This window comes from Coregonus clupeaformis, chromosome 1 (genome assembly GCF_020615455.1).
Source record: "Coregonus clupeaformis isolate EN_2021a chromosome 1, ASM2061545v1, whole genome shotgun sequence".
Classification (NCBI taxonomy): Eukaryota; Metazoa; Chordata; class Actinopteri; order Salmoniformes; family Salmonidae; genus Coregonus; species Coregonus clupeaformis.
In genome coordinates, this window is record NC_059192.1 from 6,620,137 (window position 1) to 6,648,124 (window position 27,988).

Here is a 27,988-nt window from a genome sequence, read left to right on the forward strand (position 1 = left end):
TTTTTCTCCAGCAGCAAAATATGCTAACTTCAGTTAGCAAAGGAATTTTGTTCAGACTATCAACCTTCTGCCATTAGAAACATCGGCTACACGTGTTTTGAACAGGAGAAAGGATGGCTGGAGGGATGGAAGAGGGAGAAACAAAGGATATTGAGTTCCACAAAATTCCTGTGTGACTCAATCCTCCTAACAACTCAATGGAAACTGTTTGATGAGACGAGAGAGAGAGAGAGAGAGAGAGAGAGAGAGAGAGAGAGAGAGAGAGAGAGAGAGAGAGAGAGAGAGAGAGAGAGGGGGAGGGGAGAGGGAGGGGAGGAGAGAGAGAGAGAGAGGAGGGAGAGAGAGAGAGAGAGAGAGAGAGAGAAGAGAAGAGAGAGAGAGAGAGAGAGAGAGAGAGAGAGAGAGAGAGAGAGAGAGAGAGAGAGAGAGAGAGAGAGAGAGAGAGAGAGAGTTTCTCACTGCCATCCATGGAGGCCAACTGGGTGTTCTGTTAGTAATTTTAACTTGGACTAGCAGGCCTTGAAGATAGATAGCTAGTTGGGTCACAGTCCTGCTGGTGTTCACCACCGACATTACTTTGCTAATTAGGTACATTGAATGGCCACAGCTTTCATACACCTGCTTCTGATGTACCCCCCTCCTCCCTCCCCCATCTGGTGGTGTCCAGGTCAGTCTGGGACTAACCATACCCATTAGTGTGGGGGGGGGGGGGGATGCAAAACTGACCCAAGTTCAGCGCCTAGGGGTACTTCACCGTACACCTCACACACGGTTGAGCTTGGTCACGATGAGGACGCGGACGGACTGGTCGAAGGCGGAGCAGACACACAGGCCCTGCTTATCGGGGCTCCAGTCCAGGCTGGCGATTGGCTGGGTGGACAGAGTGACGTTCTGCAGCAGGTTCACAGTGCCGGCCACGCCCATGTCCACCTCATCTGAGTCCTTCTTAATCCTCTGAGCAGGGTATTCACTGTTAACAGGACAGAAGACAGTAAATCCTCTGAGCAGGGTATTCACTGTTAACAGGACAGAAGACAGTAAATCCTCTGAGCAGGGTATTCACTATTAACAGGACAGAAGACAGTAAATCCTCTGAGCAGGGTATTCACTGTTAACAGGACAGAAGACAGTAAATCCTCTGAGCAGGGTATTCACTATTAACAGGACAGAAGACAGTAAATCCTCTGAGCAGGGTATTCACTGTTAACAGGACAGAAGACAATAAATCCCTCTGAGCAGGGTATTCACTATTAACAGGACAAAGACAATAAATCCTCTGAGCAGGGTATTCACTGTTAACAGGACAGAAGACAGTAAATCCTCTGAGCAGGGTATTCACTGTTAACAGGGCAGAAGACAATAAATCCTCTGAGCAGGGTATTCACTGTTAACAGGACAGAAGACAGTAAATCCTCTTAGCAGGGTATTCACTGTTAACAGGACAGAAGACAGTAAATCCTCTGAGCAGGGTATTCACTGTTAACAGGACAGAAGACAATAAATCCTCTGAGCAGGGTATTCACTATTAACAGGACAGAAGACAGTAAATCCTCTGAGCAGGGTATTCACTGTTAACAGGACAGAAGACAATAAATCCTCTGAGCAGGGTATTCACTATTAACAGGACAAAGACAATAAATCCTCTGAGCAGGGTATTCACTGTTAACAGGACAGAAGACAGTAAATCCTCTGAGCAGGGTATTCACTGTTAACAGGACAGAAGACAATAAATCCTCTGAGCAGGGTATTCACTGTTAACAGGACAGAAGAGAGTAAATCCTCTTAGCAGGGTATTCACTGTTAACAGGACAGAAGACAGTAAATCCTCTGAGTAGGGTATTCACTATTAACAGGACAGAAGACAGTAAATCCTCTGAGCAGGGTATTCACTATTAACAGGACAGAATACAGTAAATCCTCTGAGCAGGGTATTCACTGTTAACAGGACAGAAGACAGTAAATCCTCTGAGCAGGGTATTCACTATTAACAGGACAGAAGACAGTAAATCCTCTGAGCAGGGTATTCACTGTTAACAGGACAGAAGACAGTAAATCCTCTGAGCAGGGTATTCACTATTAACAGGACAGAAGACAGTAAATCCTCTGAGCAGGGTATTCACTATTATCAGGACAGAATACAGTAAATCCTCTGAGCAGGGTATTCACTGTTAACAGGACAGAAGACAGTAAATCCTCTGAGCAGGGTATTCACTGTTAACAGGACAGAAGACAGTAAATCCTCTGAGCAGGGTATTCACTATTAACAGGACAGAAGACAGTAAATCCTCTGAGCAGGGAATTCACTGTTAACAGGACAGAAGACAGTAAATCCTCTGAGCAGGGTATTCACTATTAACAGGACAGAAGACAGTAAATCCTCTGAGCAGGGTATTCACTGTTAACAGGACAGAAGACAGTAAATCCTCTGAGCAGGGTATTCACTATTAACAGGACAGAAGACAGTAAATCCTCTGAGCAGGGTATTCACTATTAACAGGACAGAATACAGTAAATCCTCTGAGCAGGGTATTCACTGTTAACAGGACAGAAGACAGTAAATCCTCTGAGCAGGGTATTCACTGTTAACAGGACAGAAGACAGTAAATCCTCTGAGCAGGGTATTCACTGTTAACAGGACAGAAGACAATAAATCCTCTGAGCAGGGTATTCACTATTAACAGGACAAAGACAATAAATCCTCTGAGCAGGGTATTCACTGTTAACAGGACAGAAGACAGTAAATCCTCTGAGCAGGGTATTCACTGTTAACAGGGCAGAAGACAATAAATCCTCTGAGCAGGGTATTCACTGTTAACAGGACAGAAGACAGTAAATCCTCTTAGCAGGGTATTCACTGTTAACAGGACAGAAGACAGTAAATCCTCTGAGCAGGGTATTCACTGTTAACAGGACAGAAGACAATAAATCCTCTGAGCAGGGTATTCACTATTAACAGGACAGAAGACAGTAAATCCTCTGAGCAGGGTATTCACTGTTAACAGGACAGAAGACAATAAATCCTCTGAGCAGGGTATTCACTATTAACAGGACAAAGACAATAAATCCTCTGAGCAGGGTATTCACTGTTAACAGGACAGAAGACAGTAAATCCTCTGAGCAGGGTATTCACTGTTAACAGGACAGAAGACAATAAATCCTCTGAGCAGGGTATTCACTGTTAACAGGACAGAAGACAGTAAATCCTCTTAGCAGGGTATTCACTGTTAACAGGACAGAAGACAGTAAATCCTCTGAGCAGGGTATTCACTGTTAACAGGACAGAAGACAATAAATCCTCTGAGCAGGGTATTCACTATTAACAGGACAAAGACAATAAATCCTCTGAGCAGGGTATTCACTGTTAACAGGACAGAAGACAGTAAATCCTCTGAGCAGGGTATTCACTATTAACAGGACAGAAGACAGTAAATCCTCTGAGCAGGGTATTCACTATTAACAGGACAGAATACAGTAAATCCTCTGAGCAGGGTATTCACTGTTAACAGGACAGAAGACAGTAAATCCTCTGAGCAGGGTATTCACTATTAACAGGACAGAAGACAGTAAATCCTCTGAGCAGGGTATTCACTGTTAACAGGACAGAAGACAGTAAATCCTCTGAGCAGGGTATTCACTATTAACAGGACAGAAGACAGTAAATCCTCTGAGCAGGGTATTCACTATTAACAGGACAGAATACAGTAAATCCTCTGAGCAGGGTATTCACTGTTAACAGGACAGAAGACAGTAAATCCTCTGAGCAGGGTATTCACTGTTAACAGGACAGAAGACAGTAAATCCTCTGAGCAGGGTATTCACTATTAACAGGACAGAAGACAGTAAATCTTCTGAGCAGGGTATTCACTGTTAACAGGACAGAAGGCAGTAAATCCTCTGAGCAGGGTATTCACTGTTAACAGGACAGAAGACAGTAAATCCTCTGAGCAGGGTATTCACTGTTAACAGGACAGAAGACAGTAAATCCTCTGAGCAGGGTATTCACTGTTAACAGGACAGAAGACAGTAAATCCTCTGAGCAGGGTATTCACTGTTAACAGGACAGAAGACAGTAAATCCTCTGAGCAGGGTATTCACTATTAACAGGACAGAAGACAGTAAATCCTCTGAGCAGGGTATTCACTGTTAACAGGACAGATGACAGTAAATCCTCTGAGCAGGGTATTCACTGTTAACAGGACAGAAGACAGTAAATCCTCTGAGCAGGGTATTCACTGTTAACAGGACAGAAGACAGTAAATCCTCTGAGCAGGGTATTCACTGTTAACAGTACAGAAGATAGTACATCCTCTGAGCAGGGTATTCACTGTTAACAGGACAGAAGACAGTAAATCCTCTGAGCAGGGTATTCACTGTTAACAGTACAGAAGACAGTAAATCCTCTGAGCAGGGTATTCACTGTTAACAGTACAGAATACAGTAAATCCTCTGAGCAGGGTATTCACTGTTAACAGTACAGAAGACAGTAAATCCTCTGAGCAGGGTATTCACTGTTAACAGGACAGAAGACAGTAAATCCTCTGAGCAGGGTATTCACTATTAACAGGACAGAAGACAGTAAATCCTCTGAGCAGGGTATTCACTGTTAACAGGACAGAAGACAGTAAATCCTCTGAGCAGGGTATTCACTATTAACAGGACAAAGACAATAAATCCTCTGAGCAGGGTATTCACTGTTAACAGGACAGAAGACAGTAAATCCTCTGAGCAGGGTATTCACTGTTAACAGGACAGAAGACAGTAAATCCTCTGAGCAGGGTATTCACTGTTAACAGGACAGAAGACAGTAAATCCCTCTGAGCAGGGTATTCACTGTTAACAGGACAGAAGACAGTAAATCCTCTGAGCAGGGTATTCACTGTTAACAGTACAGAAGACAGTAAATCCTCTGAGCAGGGTATTCACTGTTAACAGGACAGAAGACAGTAAATCCTCTGAGCAGGGTATTCACTGTTACCAGTACAGAAGACAGTAAATCCTCTGAGCAGGGTATTCACTGTTAACAGTACAGAATACAGTAAATCCTCTGAGCAGGGTATTCACTGTTAACAGGACAGAAGACAATAAATCCTCTGAGCAGGGTATTCACTGTTAACAGGACAGAAGACAGTAAATCCTCTGAGCAGGGTATTCACTGTTAACAGGACAGAAGACAGTAAATCCTCTGAGCAGGGTATTCACTGTTAACAGGACAGAAGACAGTAAATCCTCTGAGCAGGGTATTCACTGTTAACAGTACAGAAGACAGTAAATCCTCTGAGCAGGGTATTCACTGTTAACAGGACAGAAGACAGTAAATCCTCTGAGCAGGGTATTCACTGTTAACAGGACAGATGACAGTAAATCCTCTGAGCAGGGTATTCACTGTTAACAGGACAGAAGACAGTAAATCCTCTGAGCAGGGTATTCACTGTTAACAGGACAGAAGACAGTAAATCCTCTGAGCAGGGTATTCACTGTTAACAGTACAGAAGATAGTACATCCTCTGAGCAGGGTATTCACTGTTAACAGGACAGAAGACAGTAAATCCTCTGAGCAGGGTATTCACTGTTAACAGTACAGAAGACAGTAAATCCTCTGAGCAGGGTATTCACTGTTAACAGTACAGAATACAGTAAATCCTCTGAGCAGGGTATTCACTGTTAACAGTACAGAAGACAGTAAATCCTCTGAGCAGGGTATTCACTGTTAACAGGACAGAAGACAGTAAATCCTCTGAGCAGGGTATTCACTATTAACAGGACAGAAGACAGTAAATCCTCTGAGCAGGGTATTCACTGTTAACAGGACAGAAGACAGTAAATCCTCTGAACAGGGTATTCACTATTAACAGGACAAAGACAATAAATCCTCTGAGCAGGGTATTCACTGTTAACAGGACAGAAGACAGTAAATCCTCTGAGCAGGGTATTCACTGTTAACAGGACAGAAGACAGTAAATCCTCTGAGCAGGGTATTCACTGTTAACAGGACAGAAGACAGTAAATCCTCTGAGCAGGGTATTCACTGTTAACAGGACAGAAGACAGTAAATCCTCTGAGCAGGGTATTCACTGTTAACAGTACAGAAGACAGTAAATCCTCTGAGCAGGGTATTCACTGTTAACAGGACAGAAGACAGTAAATCCTCTGAGCAGGGTATTCACTGTTACCAGTACAGAAGACAGTAAATCCCCTGAGCAGGGTATTCACTGTTAACAGTACAGAATACAGTAAATCCTCTGAGCAGGGTATTCACTGTTAACAGGACAGAAGACAATAAATCCCTCTGAGCAGGGTATTCACTGTTAACAGGACAGAAGACAGTAAATCCTCTGAGCAGGGTATTCACTGTTAACAGGACAGAAGACAGTAAATCCTCTGAGCAGGGTATTCACTGTTAACAGGACAGACGACAGTAAATCCTCTGAGCAGGGTATTCACTGTTAACAGGACAGAAGACAGTAAATCCTCTGAGCAGGGTATTCACTGTTAACAGGACAGAAGACAGTAAATCCTCTGAGCAGGGTATTCACTGTTAACAGTACAGAAGACAGTAAATCCTCTGAGCAGGGTATTCACTGTTAACAGGACAGAAGACAGTAAATCCTCTGAGCAGGGTATTCACTGTTAACAGTACAGAAGACAGTAAATCCTCTGAGCAGGGTATTCACTGTTAACAGTACAGAATACAGTAAATCCTCTGAGCAGGGTATTCACTGTTAACAGGACAGAAGACAATAAATCCTCTGAGCAGGGTATTCACTGTTAACAGGACAGAAGACAGTAAATCCTCTGAGCAGGGTATTCACTATTAACAGGAAAAAGACAATAAATCCTCTGAGCAGGGTATTCACTGTTAACAGGACAGAAGACAGTAAATCCTCTGAGCAGGGTATTCACTATTAACAGGACAGAAGACAGTAAATCCTCTGAGCAGGGTATTCACTGTTAACAGGACAGAAGACAGTAAATCCTCTGAGCAGGGTATTCACTGTTAACAGGACAAAGACAATAAATCCTCTGAGCAGGGTATTCACTATTAACAGGACAAAGACAGTAAATCCTCTGAGCAGGGTATTCACTGTTAACAGGACAAAGACAATAAATCCTCTGAGCAGGGTATTCACTATTAACAGGACAAAGACAGTAAATCCTCTGAGCAGGGTATTCACTGTTAACAGGACGGAAGACAGTAAATCCTCTGAGCAGGGTATTCACTGTTAACAGGACAGAAGACAATAAATCCTCTGAGCAGGGTATTCACTATTAACAGGACAGAAGACAGTAAATCCTCTGAGCAGGGTATTCACTGTTAACAGGACAGAAGACAATAAATCCTCTGAGCAGGGTATTCACTATTAACAGGACAAAGACAATAAATCCTCTGAGCAGGGTATTCACTGTTAACAGGACAGAAGACAGTAAATCCTCTGAGCAGGGTATTCACTGTTAACAGGGCAGAAGACAATAAATCCTCTGAGCAGGGTATTCACTGTTAACAGGACAGAAGACAGTAAATCCTCTTAGCAGGGTATTCACTGTTAACAGGACAGAAGACAGTAAATCCTCTGAGCAGGGTATTCACTGTTAACAGGACAGAAGACAATAAATCCTCTGAGCAGGGTATTCACTATTAACAGGACAGAAGACAGTAAATCCTCTGAGCAGGGTATTCACTGTTAACAGGACAGAAGACAATAAATCCTCTGAGCAGGGTATTCACTATTAACAGGACAAAGACAATAAATCCTCTGAGCAGGGTATTCACTGTTAACTGGACAGAAGACAGTAAATCCTCTGAGCAGGGTATTCACTGTTAACAGGACAGAAGACAATAAATCCTCTGAGCAGGGTATTCACTGTTAACAGGACAGAAGACAGTAAATCCTCTTAGCAGGGTATTCACTGTTAACAGGACAGAAGACAGTAAATCCTCTGAGCAGGGTATTCACTGTTAACAGGACAGAAGACAATAAATCCTCTGAGCAGGGTATTCACTATTAACAGGACAGAAGACAGTAAATCCTCTGAGCAGGGTATTCACTGTTAACAGGGCAGAAGACAGTAAATCCTCTGAGCAGGGTATTCACTGTTAACAGGACAGAAGACAGTAAATCCTCTTAGCAGGGTATTCACTGTTAACAGGACAGAAGACAGTAAATCCTCTGAGCAGGGTATTCACTGTTAACAGGACAGAAGACAATAAATCCTCTGAGCAGGGTATTCACTATTAACAGGACAGAAGACAGTAAATCCTCTGAGCAGGGTATTCACTGTTAACAGGACAGAAGACAATAAATCCTCTGAGCAGGGTATTCACTATTAACAGGACAAAGACAATAAATCCTTTGAGCAGGGTATTCACTGTTAACAGGACAGAAGACAGTAAATCCTCTGAGCAGGGTATTCACTGTTAACAGGACAGAAGACAATAAATCCTCTGAGCAGGGTATTCACTGTTAACAGGACAGAAGACAGTAAATCCTCTTAGCAGGGTATTCACTGTTAACAGGACAGAAGACAGTAAATCCTCTGAGCAGGGTATTCACTGTTAACAGGACAGAAGACAATAAATCCTCTGAGCAGGGTATTCACTATTAACAGGACAAAGACAATAAATCCTCTGAGCAGGGTATTCACTGTTAACAGGACATAAGACAATAAATCCTCTGAGCAGGGTATTCACTGTTAACAGGACAGAAGACAGTAAATCCTCTGAGCAGGGTATTCACTGTTAACAGGACGGAAGACAGTAAATCCTCTGAGCAGGGTATTCACTGTTAACAGGACAGAAGACAGTAAATCATCTGAGCAGGGTATTCACTATTAACAGGACGGAAGACAATAAATCCTCTGAGCAGGGTATTCACTGTTAACAGGACAGAAGACAGTAAATCCTCTGAGCAGGGTATTCACTGTTAACAGGGCAGAAGACAATAAATCCTCTGAGCAGGGTATTCACTGTTAACAGGACAGAAGACAGTAAATCCTCTTAGCAGGGTATTCACTGTTAACAGGACAGAAGACAGTAAATCCTCTGAGCAGGGTATTCACTGTTAACAGGACAGAAGACAGTAAATCCTCTGAGCAGGGTATTCACTATTAACAGGACAAAGACAATAAATCCTCTGAGCAGGGTATTCACTGTTAACAGGACAGAAGACAGTAAATCCTCTGAGCAGGGTATTCACTGTTAACAGGACAGAAGACAATAAATCCTCTGAGCAGGGTATTCACTGTTAACAGGACAGAAGACAGTAAATCCTCTTAGCAGGGTATTCACTGTTAACAGGACAGAAGACAGTAAATCCTCTGAGCAGGGTATTCACTGTTAACAGGACAGAAGACAATAAATCCTCTGAGCAGGGTATTCACTGTTAACAGGACAGAAGACAGTAAATCCTCTGAGCAGGGTATTCACTGTTAACAGGGCAGAAGACAATAAATCCTCTGAGCAGGGTATTCACTGTTAACAGGACAGAAGACAGTAAATCCTCTTAGCAGGGTATTCACTGTTAACAGGACAGAAGACAGTAAATCCTCTGAGCAGGGTATTCACTGTTAACAGGACAGAAGACAATAAATCCTCTGAGCAGGGTATTCACTATTAACAGGACAGAAGACAGTAAATCCTCTGAGCAGGGTATTCACTGTTAACAGGACAGAAGACAATAAATCCTCTGAGCAGGGTATTCACTATTAACAGGACAAAGACAATAAATCCTCTGAGCAGGGTATTCACTGTTAACAGGACAGAAGACAGTAAATCCTCTGAGCAGGGTATTCACTGTTAACAGGACAGAAGACAATAAATCCTCTGAGCAGGGTATTCACTGTTAACAGGACAGAAGACAGTAAATCCTCTTAGCAGGGTATTCACTGTTAACAGGACAGAAGACAGTAAATCCTCTGAGCAGGGTATTCACTGTTAACAGGACAGAAGACAATAAATCCTCTGAGCAGGGTATTCACTATTAACAGGACAGAAGACAGTAAATCCTCTGAGCAGGGTATTCACTGTTAACAGGGCAGAAGACAATAAATCCTCTGAGCAGGGTATTCACTGTTAACAGGACAGAAGACAGTAAATCCTCTTAGCAGGGTATTCACTGTTAACAGGACAGAAGACAGTAAATCCTCTGAGCAGGGTATTCACTGTTAACAGGACAGAAGACAATAAATCCTCTGAGCAGGGTATTCACTATTAACAGGACAGAAGACAGTAAATCCTCTGAGCAGGGTATTCACTGTTAACAGGACAGAAGACAATAAATCCTCTGAGCAGGGTATTCACTATTAACAGGACAAAGACAATAAATCCTCTGAGCAGGGTATTCACTGTTAACAGGACAGAAGACAGTAAATCCTCTGAGCAGGGTATTCACTGTTAACAGGACAGAAGACAATAAATCCTCTGAGCAGGGTATTCACTGTTAACAGGACAGAAGACAGTAAATCCTCTTAGCAGGGTATTCACTGTTAACAGGACAGAAGACAGTAAATCCTCTGAGCAGGGTATTCACTGTTAACAGGACAGAAGACAATAAATCCTCTGAGCAGGGTATTCACTATTAACAGGACAAAGACAATAAATCCTCTGAGCAGGGTATTCACTGTTAACAGGACATAAGACAATAAATCCTCTGAGCAGGGTATTCACTGTTAACAGGACAGAAGACAGTAAATCCTCTGAGCAGGGTATTCACTGTTAACAGGACGGAAGACAGTAAATCCTCTGAGCAGGGTATTCACTGTTAACAGGACAGAAGACAGTAAATCATCTGAGCAGGGTATTCACTATTAACAGGACGGAAGACAATAAATCCTCTGAGCAGGGTATTCACTGTTAACAGGACAGAAGACAATAAATCCTCTGAGCAGGGTATTCACTGTTAACAGGACAGAATACAATAAATCATCTGAGCAGGGTATTCACTGTTAACAGGACAGAAGACAGTAAATCATCTGAGCAGGGTATTCACTGTTAACAGGACAGAAGACAGCAGGAATCAAGGATGCATCTACACACTAGTCTAGACTCTAGACTCATTCAGGGCTAAATCCTACATGTAACTTGAGATATAAGCGCATAACTCAGACTTTCACATACAGTACATCATGCACTGATGCCAATTATGCATGTTTATCTCAAGTTAGGATTCAGCCCATATACTGTACCAGCAGTGTCCCTTCAGAACCAGGAGTGAAGAGCATTTCTTTTGAGTCTTAACTAGTTTACCATTATAGAGACATGTTTCTAAGGTTATATATATTGAAATCCATTTGACCAAGTAAGTGATGAATAGATAAAGTGACTTACTATTTCCATAGATGAAGGTTCCCAGCTCCTCCTGCCGTCATAAAGATGTCTCTGTTCTGGGGCAGATGTCTCACTTGCCAGATAGTCGATTTATGGGCCTGGAATGAAATGGGAAAGAATCCATTCCATACAAAAAAGGATGTGCTTAAACATTTTCAAATGGATATTGCAAGCATAGAAATACAATTCATAGAATGGGATCCGCATTCAAGTTAATGTATGGTCATTCTATTTCTGTGATTGCAAGTTCACAGGGATATCGCACAATGAGTAGCTGACTGGACAGCATGCTCGCTAGAATCACACAAACCAAAGGTCTAGTAGTATATTCACTCAGGCCCAACGCTGACTTGACAGCATGCTCCCTAGAATCACACAAACCAAAGGTCTAGTAATATATTCACTCAACGGTTAGTAATATCCCATGTCGGTGGCAGACGTACAACTTTGATTAGGGGAAGGGGCATGAAACCAGAAACAACTCAACAATCTAAGAAACAAAAGAACAATCTAAGTGGATTGAAACCCAAAATGAGATTAAGACATATTTATGTTCCCGACTGTTGATTGCTCAATGAACTACACAAATATTTGAAGAGGTATGGCGGCAAAGTCCTCTCTGATCTCCCCAGACCTCCAAACACCAGATCGAACGGAGCCAGGGTCATACCCTAATCCCTATAAAGTGCACTACATTTGACCGGGGCCCATAGGGCACTAGTTAAAATAATACTAATTTGGTGGGTGTTTATATTCGTCCAGTGTGTATTAATATGCATTGTGTGAATTGGAAATGTTATTATTCGTTTTTTGTTGCACATCCCAACTCTCCCTGTGACAGACACCCTTGGAGAGTGGGGTCATGGCCAGGGTTTGACCTTGGAGCAATTGGGGTTAAGTGCCTTGCTCAAAGGCACGTCCAGATTCTTCACCTTGTCGGGTCCTGGATTCGAAATAGGTTACAGGCCCAACGCTCTAACCCAGGGGTGTCAAACGTACGGCCCGCGGGCCGGATCAGGCCCGCAAACGGGTTTAATCCGGCTCGCGAGATGATTTCGGATTTTTATTTATTTTTTTTATTTTTTGTAAAGTATAAAAATGCGCTGCAATTTTTCAATAAAATAAACCGCTGTTCCAATTGCGTCCACTGGATGGCGCAATAGCAATTGTGTTAAGCAAGCAAACTGTTTATACCGGGGCAGAGCAAGTAGGTCAAGCACGTGCAGCCAATGAGCTACTTTGTTTTGCCCGCGATATTTATTACGGCTTCTACTTTTAACATTATGTGCTTTGGCACCCTCATTGCCCCAATATGTCTCTGTCAAAAAAGAGAAAAGTGGACGCAGAGTGCAGAGTGTTCCAAGAAAAATTGTCATCCTATTTATTCACGGAATTGAATGGGAAAGCTGTATGTTTGGTGTGTTCAGAGCATGTTGCAGTGCTGAAAGAATATAACCTTCGTCGCCACTATGTGAGTCTTCATGCCGACAAATATGACAACTTTCAAGGACAGCGGAGATGAGAGAAGGCGGGTCTGAAGAAACAGCAGTCTGTGTTTACTCACAGCCGAGACATCAGTGATGCTGCAGTGAAAGCTAGCTACCTCATTGCTAATGAAATCGCAGTGGCTTCAAAACCATTTAGTGAGGGTGAATTTGTAAAAACATGCATGATGAAGGCAGCAGAGATTGTGTGCCCTGAAAAGCGGCAGGCTTTTGCAAATATCAGCCTGACAAGAAACACAGTTGCAGACAGGATTTCCGATCTTTCAGTGGATTTGGACAGCCAGTTGCAGAAGTCTTTCGGTTGCAATTGATGAAAGCACGGACATTACAGATGTTGCACAACTGGCCATTTTCATCCGCGGAGTTGATGACACATTGACCGTCACCGAGGAGTTCGTGGAGTTGGTGCCGATGACAGATACAACGACAGCAGCTGATATTTTTACCGCGATTCGTCGGGCGCGCTGGACAGAGTCGGAGTGGACTGGTCCCGCGCTGTCAGCCTGGCTACAGATGGTGCGCCCTCAATGATCGGGAAAAAAAGCAGGCGTTGTGACAAAGTTCAGAGAGAAAGTGCAATCTGCAAATGGAGGACGTGATTTTTTGACTTTTCACTGTATTTTGCACCAGGAGGCTTTGTGTTGCAAGTCATTAAAGATGGATAACGTCATGAAGGTGGTCATCCAAACTGTTAATTTCATCCGATCCAGAAGCCTGAATCACCGTCAGTTTGACAGCCTTCTCAGAGAGAAAGACCACATCTATGGCCTGCCATACCACACTGAGGTAAGATGGTTAAGCCGAGGTGCTGTGCTGAGGCGTTTCTTTGATTTACGAGAAGAAATTGAACAGTTCATGGAAGAAAAGGGCAAACCAGTGTTAGAATTTCATTCCGCAGAATGGATGCAGGACCTTGCATTTATGGTGGATGTTACAGAGCACCTGAATAACTTGAACAAACAGCTGCAAGGGCGCAACAAAGTTGTCACGCAGTATTATGACAGCATACGTTCTTTCAAGTTGAAGCTGTCATTGTGGGAGACAACTTGCCGGTGGTGATGCAGCTCACTTCCCCTGTCTGAAAAATGTGTGCGCGACCCCAACATGTGGCAGACATGAAGCGGTTCAAAGATAAAATAACGGGACTGTTACGGGAGTTTGAGCAACGCTTTCAGATTTATGTTTATGTTTTTATGTTGATGTGCTATTGTTTTTAATTGTTTTATTTGTATATTTAACCTATTCTTGACTCTGTGGTTCTTGCACTTGTTTGGGGAACAGGATTTCATTATTTTTATCTACATTTCTGCCTGAGAAATGACACCCTGATATAGTTCTGTGATCTGTGAAACAGTTCTGTTAATCACTGAGGCATTGTGTGTTTGTGTGTTCTTTTTCTTTAGAATTTTCAAATAAACTTGACGTGTTTTATGATTAATAGTCATGTTGTGCTTGTACTATTTTGGACACACTGTCCTCAGGCTCCAGCTTTATGTTGTATGTTGATCGTATTAAAACAAAGAAAACAATCTGAAGTTGTTGTTTTTAAGTTATATATATATACCATGATTTTTCCGGTCCGGCCCACTTGGGAATAGATTTTCCTCCATGTGGCCCCTGAGCTAAAATGAGTTTGACACCCCTGCTCTAACCGCTAGGTTACCCATAGGGCTCTGGTCAAAAGTAGTGCACTATATAGTGGAAAGAGTGCCATGTGGGATGCACCCCTGGGATTTAATGCAATTCAGTCAAGTGTGTTTTCATTTCACAGAGGAACGATTGAAAAAGCCACACCTCGCTCTCCACCGACCGTATGTGGTCTTTGGCAGGCAACTTCATGGCAATGAGCATGTAAGAAAAACACAGATCCAGTTGTGAAAACATTCAAACTGACTTTCTCTCTCTCCGTAACCACAACGGACTCACCGGCACCGGAGGATGAAAAATAACCTTTGACGCTTTTCCCGTCAGCACCCCACCAAAGGTAAGCCTTCTATTTCGCTAATTACCTTTTCGGAAACGGAGTCGAAGCCCTTGGTGGGGTGCTGGGTCCTCATGTCAAAGACGTGGAATTTCCCCTCCAATGAAGTGGCCACTAGCTTGTTCATGTTGATATCCTTCCTGTCAAACTCCACGTGGCATACCTGCCGGACAGTTATAAAAGAAAATAACACAATGAGGCACTGAGTCCTTGGAGCGGACAGCCGGACAGCCGAGCCATACCAGAGAAATGACCTCAGTAGAACTAACTTCAGCTCCTAGCAGAGAAATGTCCTCAGTAGAACTAACTTCAGCTCCTAGCAGAGAAATGTCCTCAGTAGAACTAACTTCAGCTCCTAGCACTGAGAGAAATGACCTCAGTAGAACTAACTTCAGCTCCTAGCAGAAAAATGACCTCAGTAGAACTAACTTCAGCTCCTAGCACTGAGAGAAATGACTTCAGTAGAACTAACTTCAGCTCCTAGCAGAGAAATGTCCTCAGTAGAACTAACTTCAGCTCCTAGCACTGAGAGAAATGACCTCAGTAGAACTAACTTCAGCTCCTAGCAGAGAAATGACCTCAGTAGAACTAACTTCAGCTCCTAGCACTGAGAGAAATGACCTCAGTAGAACTAACTTCAGCTCATAGCAGAGAAATGTCCTCAGTAGAACTAACTTCAGCTCCTAGCAGAGAAATGACCTCAGTAGAACTAACTTCAGCTCCTAGCAGAAAAATGACCTCAGTAGAACTAACTTCAGCTCCTAGCACTGAGAGAAATGACTTCAGTAGAACTAACTTCAGCTCCTAGCAGAGAAATGTCCTCAGTAGAACTAACTTCAGCTCCTAGCAGAGAAATGACCTCAGCAGAACTAACTTCAGCTCCTAGCAGAGAAATGACCTCAGTAGAACTAACTTCAGCTCCTAGCAGAGAAATGTCCTCAATAGAACTAACTTCAGCTCCTAGCAGAGAAATGTCCTCAGTAGAACTAACTTCAGCTCCTAGCACCGAGAGAAATGTCCTCAGTAGAACTAACTTCAGCTCCTAGCAGAGAAATGTCCTCAGTAGAACTAACTTCAGCTCCTAGCACCGAGAGAAATGTCCTCAGTAGAACTAACTTTAGCTCCTAGCAGAGAAATGACCTCAGTAGAACTAACGTCAGCTCCTAGCAGAGAAATGTCCTCAGTAGAACTAACTTCAGCTCCTAGCACCGAGAGAAATGTCCCCAGTAGAACTAACTTCAGCTCCTAGCAGAGAAATGTCCACAGTAGAACTAACTTCATCTCCTAGCACCGAGAGAAATGTCCTCAGTAGAACTAACTTTAGCTCCTAGCAGATAAATGTCCTCAGTAGAACTAACTTCAGCTCCTAGAAGTGTATTGAAGTGAAATGATAGTATGTGTAAAGCATACTTAATGATATACTAGAAAAGTACATCTGGTATTTTGAAGTATATTCTATTAATTCGTAGTATATTTAAGTATACACGTAATATATTAAAATATACTTTTTCCACCGATTGGGTCTCAGTGTTGAAAGGGGAAAAAATGGGCCCTTGTAGAATACAGATAGACATGTATAAGAGCATGAAACATTACATACACAACACCAATAATCCAGGAAAAACATTTCAAAATGTCCAATGTCAAAAGGTAAAAATTGTAATAGTTTTCCATTAAAATTGACAAAAATTGCTTTTTTTGCAACAAAAAACACTTTCTCAAGCAATAATTTTGCTTGGACTGTCTGGGAATGGTCTGAGTGGGGAGGGGGGAACTTAAAACTAGCTGTTATTGGCAGAGAGGTTTGGAACTCATTGTTATTGGTCTACTAAACAAGCCAAAACTCCTGCCCATTCAAACAGGCTGATTAGAAGGTCCTGTGTAGATTGTATTTTCAACCAGCAACTATCAGGAAATAACACTGATCAACATTTTTCACACCTTTAAAGTGTTAGTTTCATCAGCTGTTGTACAATATGATACAAAACACAGGAAAAACTGAATTTTGACTGCACTGGGCCTTTAACGTATATCAAGGTTGGCTGTTCATAGTCACAATATGAAGGTAGCTGCTATTCTGCTGTTACTGTGTCAATATCGAATCGAGCAAAAAGCAGGTACAGACCACTACTACCATATAATTCTCCAGACATTCAGGGCTGATTTCCTGGACACAGATTAAGGGCTCTATTCAACCTGTAATGCTGAAGCATTACCGATTCCGCCATAGAAATGTAAAGGTCATTTCCGATTGAGCCGACATATTGCAGCGTTTACCCTGAACGCAGTCTCCGCTAAAGCGGGAACATTGCCTTTAAATTTCAATCACGCTGTAAAGCTGAACTTCCGCGGTGCGGATAGAACAGAGCCCTAAGCATTCTTCTCAACTAAAATCTCCATTGAAAGTGCATTTCAGAATAGAACTGAGCTTAAAGGGACAGTGCAAGATTTTAGTTGAGAAGAAGGCTTAATCTGTGTCCAGGAAACCAGCCAACAATTTATACTTACCCAGAGTAAATTAACTAATTGATATGTCTCTGCGTCCTGTATGTCTCTGTGTCCAGTATGCCTCTGCGTCCAGTATGAAGAAGGTTCAAGATAGTTTTAAGAGATGTTGCTAACTAGCGTTAGCACAATGACTGGAGGTCTACAGGTACAGCTAGCACACTGCACGCAGAGACATACCATTTTTACCCATCAGTTAATCTGTCTCTGGGTAAATCGAAAAATAGCTCAATTGCCTAAATCTGGCACTCTCCCTTTAATCTGGGTGCAGGAAACCGGCCCTTGGCATCTTCAGTTGGCCTCACCCCATTTTTAATGTTGGTTTCCCACCGGAGAGACATGTTCCTGAGGTCAAAGAGCTTGATGTCTCCGTTGTCGTAGCCAGCACACACACAGCGGTCCTGGTCATTGAAGGCGTGGCCTGGAGAAGAAATGGTCAAACAGACTTTACTCAGAGGGGTTAAATTATCATTATGATGGTGTTTTAAATGTAGTAACTTAGACATTTAGGACCTATGCTTTGCTAATTTCTGCAAGCGAAGGATAACATGAGATCTATTCATTCCTGCGTCCCAATGCAGATTTGAGATGAGCGTAGATGAGTGAAGTGACAGGAGCGATGCAGCATGGGAAACCACGGGTTTCCATTATGCTAGTATTTTTCCCCATACGTACCAAAAGCTACGGTCCAGCAGTCTCTCTTGGCCTCCCCCTCCCCTGGCTCCATGTTAGCCACAGGTGAGTCCTTCTGTCTGGGGTCCCACACCTTCACTGTCCCTGGAAGACAGAACACAGACAGCAGGGATAACATTAAACACATATTTTGATGCCTCATGTAAGATGGCGGCACTGCAGGACTGTTTTGAGAATACTGATTGGAATATGTTAAAAGATTCATCCATCCAGGACTCGTCCATCAACATTGAGGAATATACAGGCAACTGACAATATAAAGGAAACAGTTGAGTAAATGAGAGATACAAGTATATCGAAAGCAGGTGCTTCCACACAAGTGTGGTTCCTGACTTAATTAAGCCATTAACATCCCATCATGCTTAGGGTCATGTATAAAAATGCCCAGTTGGCCATAATTTTGGCTACCGTGGCTAGAAGAAGAGATCTCAGTGACTTTGAAAGAGGGGTCTCAAAGGAGCATAAATCTAGCGACAGTCACTAAGTTGGCAACACCGCGGCCCATTCGTTTCGCACACATGCAGGTGATGCATGCATACACAGCCGTGCTAAAGTGTCATTCCGATCCTGGCTGATATGTTGATTTGTAAATTGATTGATAACATATTTATAAAACTGTGCCTAACTAAATTACATTTACAGAAATTATTAAATTAATTTCCATGACTTTTTGGATTTTTATCATTTTCCCAAAACTTTTCCAGGCCTGGAAAACACCATTTTAAAATTCCATGACTTTTCCAGGATTTTCATGACTGTAAGAACCCTGCTGGTCGCGTCCTCAGAGTTTGTGCTGACCAACTGGTGGCTCTCTTCTCGGACATCTTCAACCTGTGACCACCATCATCCCAGTGTCCAAGAAAATCAAGGTGACATGGCCAAATGACTATCGCCTTGTCGCACTCACCCCAGTCATCATGAAGTGCTTCAAGAGGCTGTTTTGAAAAAAAATCTGATTCTACTGCTTGCATCAGTTATCTGATGTGTAATGGAGTTCCATGTAGCCATGGCTCTATGTAGTACTGTACGCCTCCCATAGTCCGTTCTGGACTTGGAGATTGTGAAGAGACCTCTGGTGGCATGTCTAATGGGGTATGCATGGGTGTCCGAGCTGTGTGCTAGTAGTTTAAAACAGACACCTCGGTGCATTCAGCATGTCAACACTTCTTACAAAAACAAGTAGTGATGAAGTCGATCTCTCCTCCACTTTGAGCCATGAGAGATTGACATGCATATTATTAACGTTAGCTCTCCGTGTACACTTAAGGGCCAGCCGCGCTGCCCTGATCTGAGCCAATAGTCCCTCCTTGTGGCACCTGACCCCACGACTGAACAGTAGTCCAGGTGCTACAAAACTAGGGCCAGTAGGACCTGCTTTGTTGATAGTGCTGTTAAAAAGGTAGAGCATCACTTTATTATGGACAGACTTCTACTGTTGCATCAACATGTTTTGACCATGACGGTTTACAATCCAGGGTTACTCCAAGCAGTTTAGTCACCTCAACTTTCTCAATTTCCACATTATTCATTACAATATTTAGTTGGCGTTTATGGTTTAGTGAATGATTTGTCCCAAATACAATGCTTTTAGTTTTTTGAAATATTTAGGACTAACTTATTTATTGCCACCCATTCTGAAACTAACTGCAGCTCTTTGTTAAGTGTTGCAGTCATTTCACTCACTGTAGTAGCTGACGTGTATAGTGTTGAGTCATCCGCATTCATAGACACTCTGGCTTTACTCAAAGCCAGTGGCATATCATTAGTAAAGATTGAAAAAAGTAAGGGGCCTAGACAGCTGCCCTGGGGAATGCGTGATTCTACCTGGATTATTTTGGAGAGGCTTCCATTAAAGAACACCCTGTGTTTTCTGTTAGACAGGTAACTCTTTATCCACAATATAGCAGGGGGTGTAAAGCCATAATAAATACGTTTTTCCAGCAGCAGACTATGATCGATGATGTCAAAAGCCGCACTGAAGTCTAACAAAACACCTCCCACAATCTTTTTTTTTTGTCTGGCTTAGCATTCCAAATAAAATGAAATACTTTTTGCTCATATGATTTTAAAAAACGAGTTGTCTGGAGTAGGCAGCGCCATCAGTAAGTAAGTAAACTGAGATAGGACCAAAGAGTTAATCAATGTGATTTTTCCATAAATAGACAAGTATTTACCTCTCCATGGTTGCAGAATCGTATCTATTTTTGCTAACTTCCTATTTAAATTGATTGTGGTAAGTTAATTGATATTTTTTTGGGATATGAATACCAAGTACGTCTACTTCACCATCCGTCCATTTTATTGGTAAACTAAAAGGTAGTGTAAACACTGTGTCTTTTAACGATCCAATACGTAATATGGTACACTTGTCATAATTAGGTTTTAGTCCAGAGAGGTTAGAAAAGGGATCAAGATCTTCAATAAGACTGTGCAGGGATCCAGATTGCGGACTTAAGAAGAAACTTGAGTCATCGGCATACACTTAACACTTTTGTTTTCATCCCCTGGATTTCTAACCCCTTGATGTTCTTGTTGGATCTAATTTTAATAGCTAGCATTTCAATGGCCATAATAAATAGATATGGAGACAACGGACAGCCTTGTTTTACTCCTCTTAAAAGCTCAATACATTCTGAGAAGTAACCATTATTTAATATTTTACACCTTGGGTTGCTGTACATAACTTTATACCCCATAAATCCCAAAATACAGGTGTGCCAAGCTTGTAGCATCATACCCAAGAAGACTCAAGGCTGTAATTGCTGCCAAAGGTGCTTCAACAAAGTACTGAGTAAAGGGTCTGAATACTTATGTAAATGTGATATTTCAGTTGATTATTTTGTATAAATGTGCAAAAATGTATAAAATCCTGTTTTTGCTTTGCCATTATTGGTTATTGTGTGTAGATTGAGGGGGAAAACAATTTGATCCATTTTAGAATAAGGCTGTAAATTAACAAAATATGGAAAAAGTCAAGGGGAATAATGCTGTTCATTGACTATAGTTCAGCATTCAACTCTATTGTTCCCTCCAAGCGCGACACCAAACTCAGAGCCCTGGGTCTGGACACCACCCTCTGCAACTGGACCCTGGACTTCCTGACGGGCAGACCACAGGCTGTGAGGATTGGCAACAACACCTCCTCCACACTGACTCTTAACACATCTCAAGGGTGTGCAAAGCTGTCATCAAGGCAAAGCGTGGCTACTTTGAAGAATCTAACATCTAAAATATATTTTGATTTGTTTAACACTTTTTTGGTTACTACATGATTTCATATGTGTTATTTCATAGTTTTGATGTCTTCACTATTATTCTACAATGTAGAAAATAGTAAAAATCAAGAAAAACCCTTGAATGAGTAGGTGTTTCCAAACGTTTGAATGGTACTGTATATGGCAAGACTTGAAAATGGCTGTCTAGCAATGATCAACAACCAACTTGACAGAGCTTGAAGACTTTTAAAAATTAGAATGTGCAAATATTGTACAATCCAGGTGTGCAAAGCTCTTAGAGACTTAACCAGAAAGACTCACAGTTGTAATCACTGCCAAAGGTGATTCTTACACGTATTGACTCTGGGGGTTGAATACTTATCTAATGAAGATATTAGTGTTATTTCTTACAAATGTTAGAATTTTTTACAGAGTATTTTCTGTAGATCGTTGACCAAAAATGACAATTAAATCCATTTGAATCCCACTTTGTAACACAACAAAATGTGGAAAAAGTCAAGGGATGTGAATACTTTCTGAAAGTACTGTAAATATTGTACTACTATAAAGTGTGCCTTCCTGTATTATACTTATGCTAAATGTTTATTCTATTCTACTGAGCCATTTACTTTATGTTCGTATTCTTATCTTTATTATTTCTTATTGTTGTTGTATTGTCGAGAAGGAACCTGAAAGAGAGCATTTAGTTGGACTGTTTTGCTAGCACAGACTGGAACATGTTCCGGGATTCTTCAGACAGCATTGAGGAGTACACCACATCAGTCACTGGCTTCATCAATAAGTGCATCGATGATGTCGTCCCCACATTGACCGTACGTACATACCCCAACCAGAAGCCATGGATTACAGGAAACATCCGCACTGAGCTAAAGGGTAGAGCTGCCGCTTTCAAGGAACGGGACTCTAACCCGACGCTTATAAGAAATCCCGCTATGCCCTCCGACGAACCATCAAACAGGCAAAGAGTCAATACAGGACTAAGATTGAATCGTACTACACTGGCTCTGATGTCGCCGGATGTGGCAGGGCTTGAAAACTATTACAGACTACAAAGGGAAGCACAGCCGCGAGCTGCCCAGTGACACAAGCCTACCAGACGAGCTAAACCACTTCTATGCTCGCTTCGAGGCAAGCAACACTGAAGCATGCATGAGAGCACCAGCTGTTCCGGATGACTATGTGATCACGCTCTCCGTAGCCGATGTGAGTAAGACTTTTAAGCAGGTCAACATTCACAAGGCCGCAGGGCCAGACGGATTACCAGGACGTGTACTCCGAGCATGTGCTGACCAACTGGCAAGTGTCTTCACTGACATTTTCAACATGTCCCTGACTGAGTCTGTAATACCAACATGTTTCAAGCAGACCACCATAGTCCCCGTGCCCAAGGACTCTAAGATAACCTGCCTAAATGACTACCGACCCGTAGCACTGACGTCTGTAGCCATGAAGTGCTTTGAAAGGCTGGTCATGGCTCACATCAACAGCATTATCCCAGAAACCCTAGACCCACTCCAATTTGCATACCGCCTCAACAGATCCACAGATGATGCAATCTCTATTGCACTCCACACTGCCCTTTCCCACCTGGACAAGAGGAACACCTACGTGAGAATGCTATTCATTGACTACAGCTCAGCATTCAACACCATAGTGCCCTCTAAGCTCATCACTAAGCTAAGGATCCTGGGACTAAACACCTCCCTCTGCAACTGGATCCTGGACTTCCTGACGGGCCGCCCCCAGGTGGTAAGGGTAGGTAACAACACATCTGCCACACTGATCCTCAACACGGGGGCCCCTCAGGGGTGCGTGCTCAGTCCCCTCCTGTACTCTCTGTTCACCCATGACTGCATGGCCAGGCACGACTCCAACACCATCATTAAGTTTGCCGACGACACAACAGTGGTAGGCCTGATCACCGACAACGATGAGACAGCCTATAGGGAGGAGGTCAGAGACCTGGCCGTGTGGTGCCAGGACAACAACCTCTCCCTCAACGTGACCAAGACAAAGGAGATGATTGTGGACTACAGGAAAAAAAAAGAGACTGAGCACGCCCCCATTCTCATCGACGGGGCTGTAGTGGAACAGGTTGAGAGCTTCAAGCTCCTTGGTGTCCACATCACCAACGAACTATCATGGTCCAAACACACCAAGACAGTCGTGAAGAGGGCACGACAAAGCCTATTCCCCTCAGGAGACTGAAAAGATTTGGCATGGGTCCTCAGATCCTCAAAAAAATTCTACAGCTGCACCATCGAGAGCATCCTGACTGGTTGCATCACCGCCTGGTATGGCAACTGCTTGGCCTCCGACCGCAAGGCACTACAGAGGGTAGCGCGTACGGCCCAGTACATCACTGGGGCCAAGCTTCCTGCCATCCAGGACCTCTATACCAGGCGGTGTCAGAGGAAGGCCCTCAAAATTGTCAAAGACTCCAGCCACCCTAGTCATAGACTGTTCTCTCTGCTACCGCACGGCAAGCGGTACCGGAGTGCCAAGTCTAGGTCCAAAAGACTTCTCAACAGCTTCTACCCCCAAGCCATAAGACTCCTGAACAGCTAATCATGGCTACCCAGACTATTTGCACTGCCCCCCACCCCATCCTTTTTACGCTGCTGCTACTCTGTTAATTATTTATGCATAGTCACTTTAACTCTACCCACATGTACATATTACTTCAACTACCTCAACTAGCCGGTGCCCCCGCACATTGACTCTGACTGGGTACCCCCTGTATATACAGTGGGGGAAAAAAAGTATTTAGTCAGCCACCAATTGTGCAAGTTCTCCCACTTAAAAAGATGAGAGAGGCCTGTAATTTTCATCATAGGTACACGTCAACTATGACAGACAAATTGAGAAAAGAAAATCCAGAAAATCACATTGTAGGATTTTTATGAATTTATTTGCAAATTATGGTGGAAAATAAGTATTTGGTCACCTACAAACAAGCAAGATTTCTGGCTCTCACAGACCTGTAACTTCTTCTTTAAGAGGCTCCTCTGTCCTCCACTCGTTACCTGTATTAATGGCACCTGTTTGAACTTGTTGTCAGTATAAAAGACACCTGTCCACAACCTCAAATAGTCACACTCCAAACTCCACTATGGCCAAGACCAAAGAGCTGTCAAAGGACACCAGAAACAAAATTGTAGACCTGCACCAGGCTGGGAAGACTGAATCTGCAATAGGTAAGCAGCTTGGTTTGAAGAAAGCAACTGTGGGAGCAATTATTAGGAAATGGAAGACATACAAGACAACTGATAATCTCCCTCGATCTGGGGCTCCACGCAAGATCTCACCCCGTGGGGTCAAAATGATCACAAGAACGGTGAGCAAAAATCCCAGAACCACACGGGGGGACCTAGTCAATGACCTGCAGAGAGCTGGGACCAAAGTAACAAAGCCTACCATCAGTAACACACTACGCCGCCAGGGACTCAAATACTGCAGTGACAGACGTGTCACCCTGATTAAGCCAGTACATGTCCAGGCCCGTCTGAAGTTTGCTGGAGTGCATTTGGATGATCCAGAAGAGGATTGGGAGAATGTCATATGGTCAGATGAAACCAAAATATAACTTTTTGGTAAAAACTCAACTCGTCGTGTTTGGAGGACAAAGAATTCTGAGTTGCATCCAAAGAACACCATACCTACTGTGAAGCATGGGGGGTGGAAACATCATGCTTTGGGGCTGTTTTTCTGCAAAGGGACCAGGACGACTGATCCGTGTAAAGGAAAGAATGAATGGGGCCATGTATCGTGAGATTTTGAGTGAAAACCTCCTTCTATCAGCAAGGGCATTGAAGATGAAACGTGGCTGGGTCTTTCCAGCATGACAATGATCCCAAACACACCGCCCGGCAACTGAAGGAGTGGCTTCGTAAGAAGCATTTCAAGGTCCTGGAGTGGCCTAGCCAGTCTCCAGATCTCAACCCCATAGAAAATCTTGGAGGGAGTTGAAAGTCTGTGTTGCCCAGCGACAGCCCCAAAACATACTGCTCTAGAGGAGATCTGCATGGAGGAATGGGCCAAAATAACAGCAACAGTGTGTGAAAACCTTGTGAAGACTTACAGAAAACGTTTGACCTGTGTCATTGCCAACAAAGGGTATATAACAAAGTATTGAGAAACTTTTGTTATTGACCAAATACTTATTTTCCATCATAATTTGCAAATAAATTCATTAAAAATCCTACAATGTGATTTTCTGGATTTTTTTTTCTCATTTTGTCTGTCATAGTTGACGTGTACCTATGATGAAAATTACAGGCCTCTCTCATCTTTTTAAGTGGGAGAACTTGCACAATTGGTGGCTGACTAAATACTTTTTTCCCCCACTGTATAGCCTCCCCTACTGTTATTTTATTTTACTTCTGCTCTTTTTTTCTCAACACTTTTTTTGTTGTTGTTTTATTTTTATTTTTTCGTTAAAAATAAATGCACTGTTGGTTAAGGGCTGTAAGTAAGCATTTCACTGTAATGTCTGCACCTGTTGTATTCGGCGCATGTGACCAATAAAATTTGATTTGATTTGATTTGTATACTGGATACCATGTGTATCCTGTACTTGAAACTAAAACTTGAAACTCAGTTGATGTTAATGAATTTATGACTTCTGTCTGTATTCCATCTTCTTTTACAGCATCCTACGAGTGCTTGCCTAAGAATCCTAGCTACACCCTCAGGATTAAAGTAATCTTTTAAAAAATATATAATAATTACCATCTCTGCTCCCAGTCACGATCTCGGGGGCCCCGTCACCGATCCCCAGACCCCCGACACCATCTATGCTGTTCACGATCTCCTTGTGGGCCTTCACAGAGTACACAGACACGTCAGGCACCTCCAGGTTCCTACAGACAGACAGGGGATATCACAGGATCAGATGACGACCGCACGGCAACTAGGTACCAAAATACCAAGTCTGGAACCAACAGGAGCTGGAACAGCCTCTACCCCCCAAGCCATAAGACTTCTAAACAAGACCACTAAATAGCTAATCAAATGGCTAACCAGACTACCTGCATTGACACCAACTCCCTTGCACTGACTCCTACTGGACACTACCCACACACTCACACATACTGCCCAGTCACTTTACCCCTACCTATATGTACAGTACCCCTGCACATCGACTCAGTACTGGCACTCCCTGTATATAGCCATTTTACATTTTAGTCATTTAGCAGACGCTCTTATCCAGAGCGACTTACAGTTAGTGCATACATTTTTCATACTGGCCCCCCGTGGGAATCGAACCCACAACCCTGGCGTTGCAAGCGCCATGCTCTACCAACTGAGCTACAGGAGGGTATGTTATTGTCTACTCCCTATATATAGACATATTATTTTTATTCATTATTCACTGTGTATTTATTCCTCGTGTCACTTTTTATATATTTTTTTAATCTAATCTTTAACTCTGCACTGTTGGAAAAGGACCCGTAAGTAAGCATTTCACTGTTAGTCTACACGTTGTCTACGAAGCATGTGACAAATAACATTTGATTTGATTGTACAGGCACATAGCCTGATCCTAGATCTGTTAGTGCTGTATAGCCACCGTCTCCTATATGGTCGCAAAGGAGTTGGCTAGTACAAACAGACCTGGGACCAGGCGTCTGGACACACTGTCACCAATGTCCTTACTAGAGATAGCTTTTATGATGTATAGCAGCACATGCTGGTGGTAGGGTAAATCTATTTGACAAGACATGTGATATGTCTTGTCAAATAGTTGATAAATAAATAGGCTACCATATATTGAGATTTCCATCAAAGTCCCCAGTTGCTATATGTCTTTGTTGTAGAGAGCTGGCCCCGAATGTACCACACTTGATGGGCTTTGCTTTCTCGATCTGTGAAAGATAACAGGACATTGTTATGCTTGTGACCTTGTCCATTACTGAAAATGTGTCTACATTACTGAAATTCATTAGATGGATTGCCTCAAAAAGGGGTACTGTCTTGTCTTTGGGAAACAGGGGTCCAAATAGTTATCGCTAGGGTCCAAACGACTGCAACAGATAACAACATGAACATGCATGGTTGCTATTCGTGTATGTGTGTTTTTGACATTGCACTGTTAACAACAGTCAAGTGACAGTAGAAACCAATCTAGCTACAATCGCTGCTGCAGTTTCACAGACCGACAGGGGTCATTGTGTTACTAGTTGCTATAGTAACAAAGTTATCCGAACGACTTTTCCAGAACAAACTACAATGCTAACACTTACCTAGCTAGCTAAAAGCGTGAGCTAACTAGATAGAAAACAAAGCACAAACAATACAAAATTTGCTACCTCTTTTACGAGTTTAACCTCTCCATGTTCCACCTCGTATATTTGCATCACTCCGGTGCCCCTTGCATAGTTTCCCAGACAGACAAACTTTGCACTACAAGGAATCCATTTACTGTCAAACACTGTGTAGTTCAAGCTTTTCTGAACGTGAGCTATAATTTGTGGCTTCTCAAATGGCGTCGACATTTCTTCACTGGAATGACAATAACGATGTCAATGTTATAACGAACTCTAATAATGACTGATATAACGATTTTCTGACACTAATATAATAACAAGCTAATTTTTTAAAGCTTGGTTCGGTAACTTGTCAACACGATTTTGTACCAACACAAATGATATGGAAGGCCACATAAAGCGCTGTCTGCATTTTCGCCTGATGAAAATATGAAAGACAATTTATTTGTTGAATACTTGTGAATAATGTCGTTTTATTT

At 42.6% G+C, this 27,988-nt stretch overlaps 1 protein-coding gene across 2 annotated transcripts; it reads right to left on the reverse strand.

The window, feature by feature from the left end:
* Window positions 1-420: 420 nt before the first annotated feature.
* Window positions 421-27,896, reverse strand: dnaaf10 (dynein axonemal assembly factor 10). 2 transcript variants are annotated; one of them, XM_041889486.2, is made up of 8 exons: window positions 27,552-27,896; window positions 27,007-27,107; window positions 25,972-26,102; window positions 17,987-18,088; window positions 17,617-17,732; window positions 14,835-14,969; window positions 11,321-11,418; window positions 421-970 (listed from the first exon to the last, which is right to left on the reverse strand). In XM_041889486.2, exons 1-8 carry the CDS (start codon window positions 27,735-27,737, stop codon window positions 763-765), a joined length of 1,077 nt encoding a protein of 358 aa, XP_041745420.1. In that variant the 5' UTR covers window positions 27,738-27,896; the 3' UTR covers window positions 421-762. The 2 variants fall into 2 exon arrangements, with proteins under 2 accessions (XP_041745420.1, XP_041745503.1); XM_041889569.2 differs by lacking the exon at window positions 421-970 and adding an exon at window positions 10,724-10,889.
* Window positions 27,897-27,988: the final 92 nt, after the last annotated feature.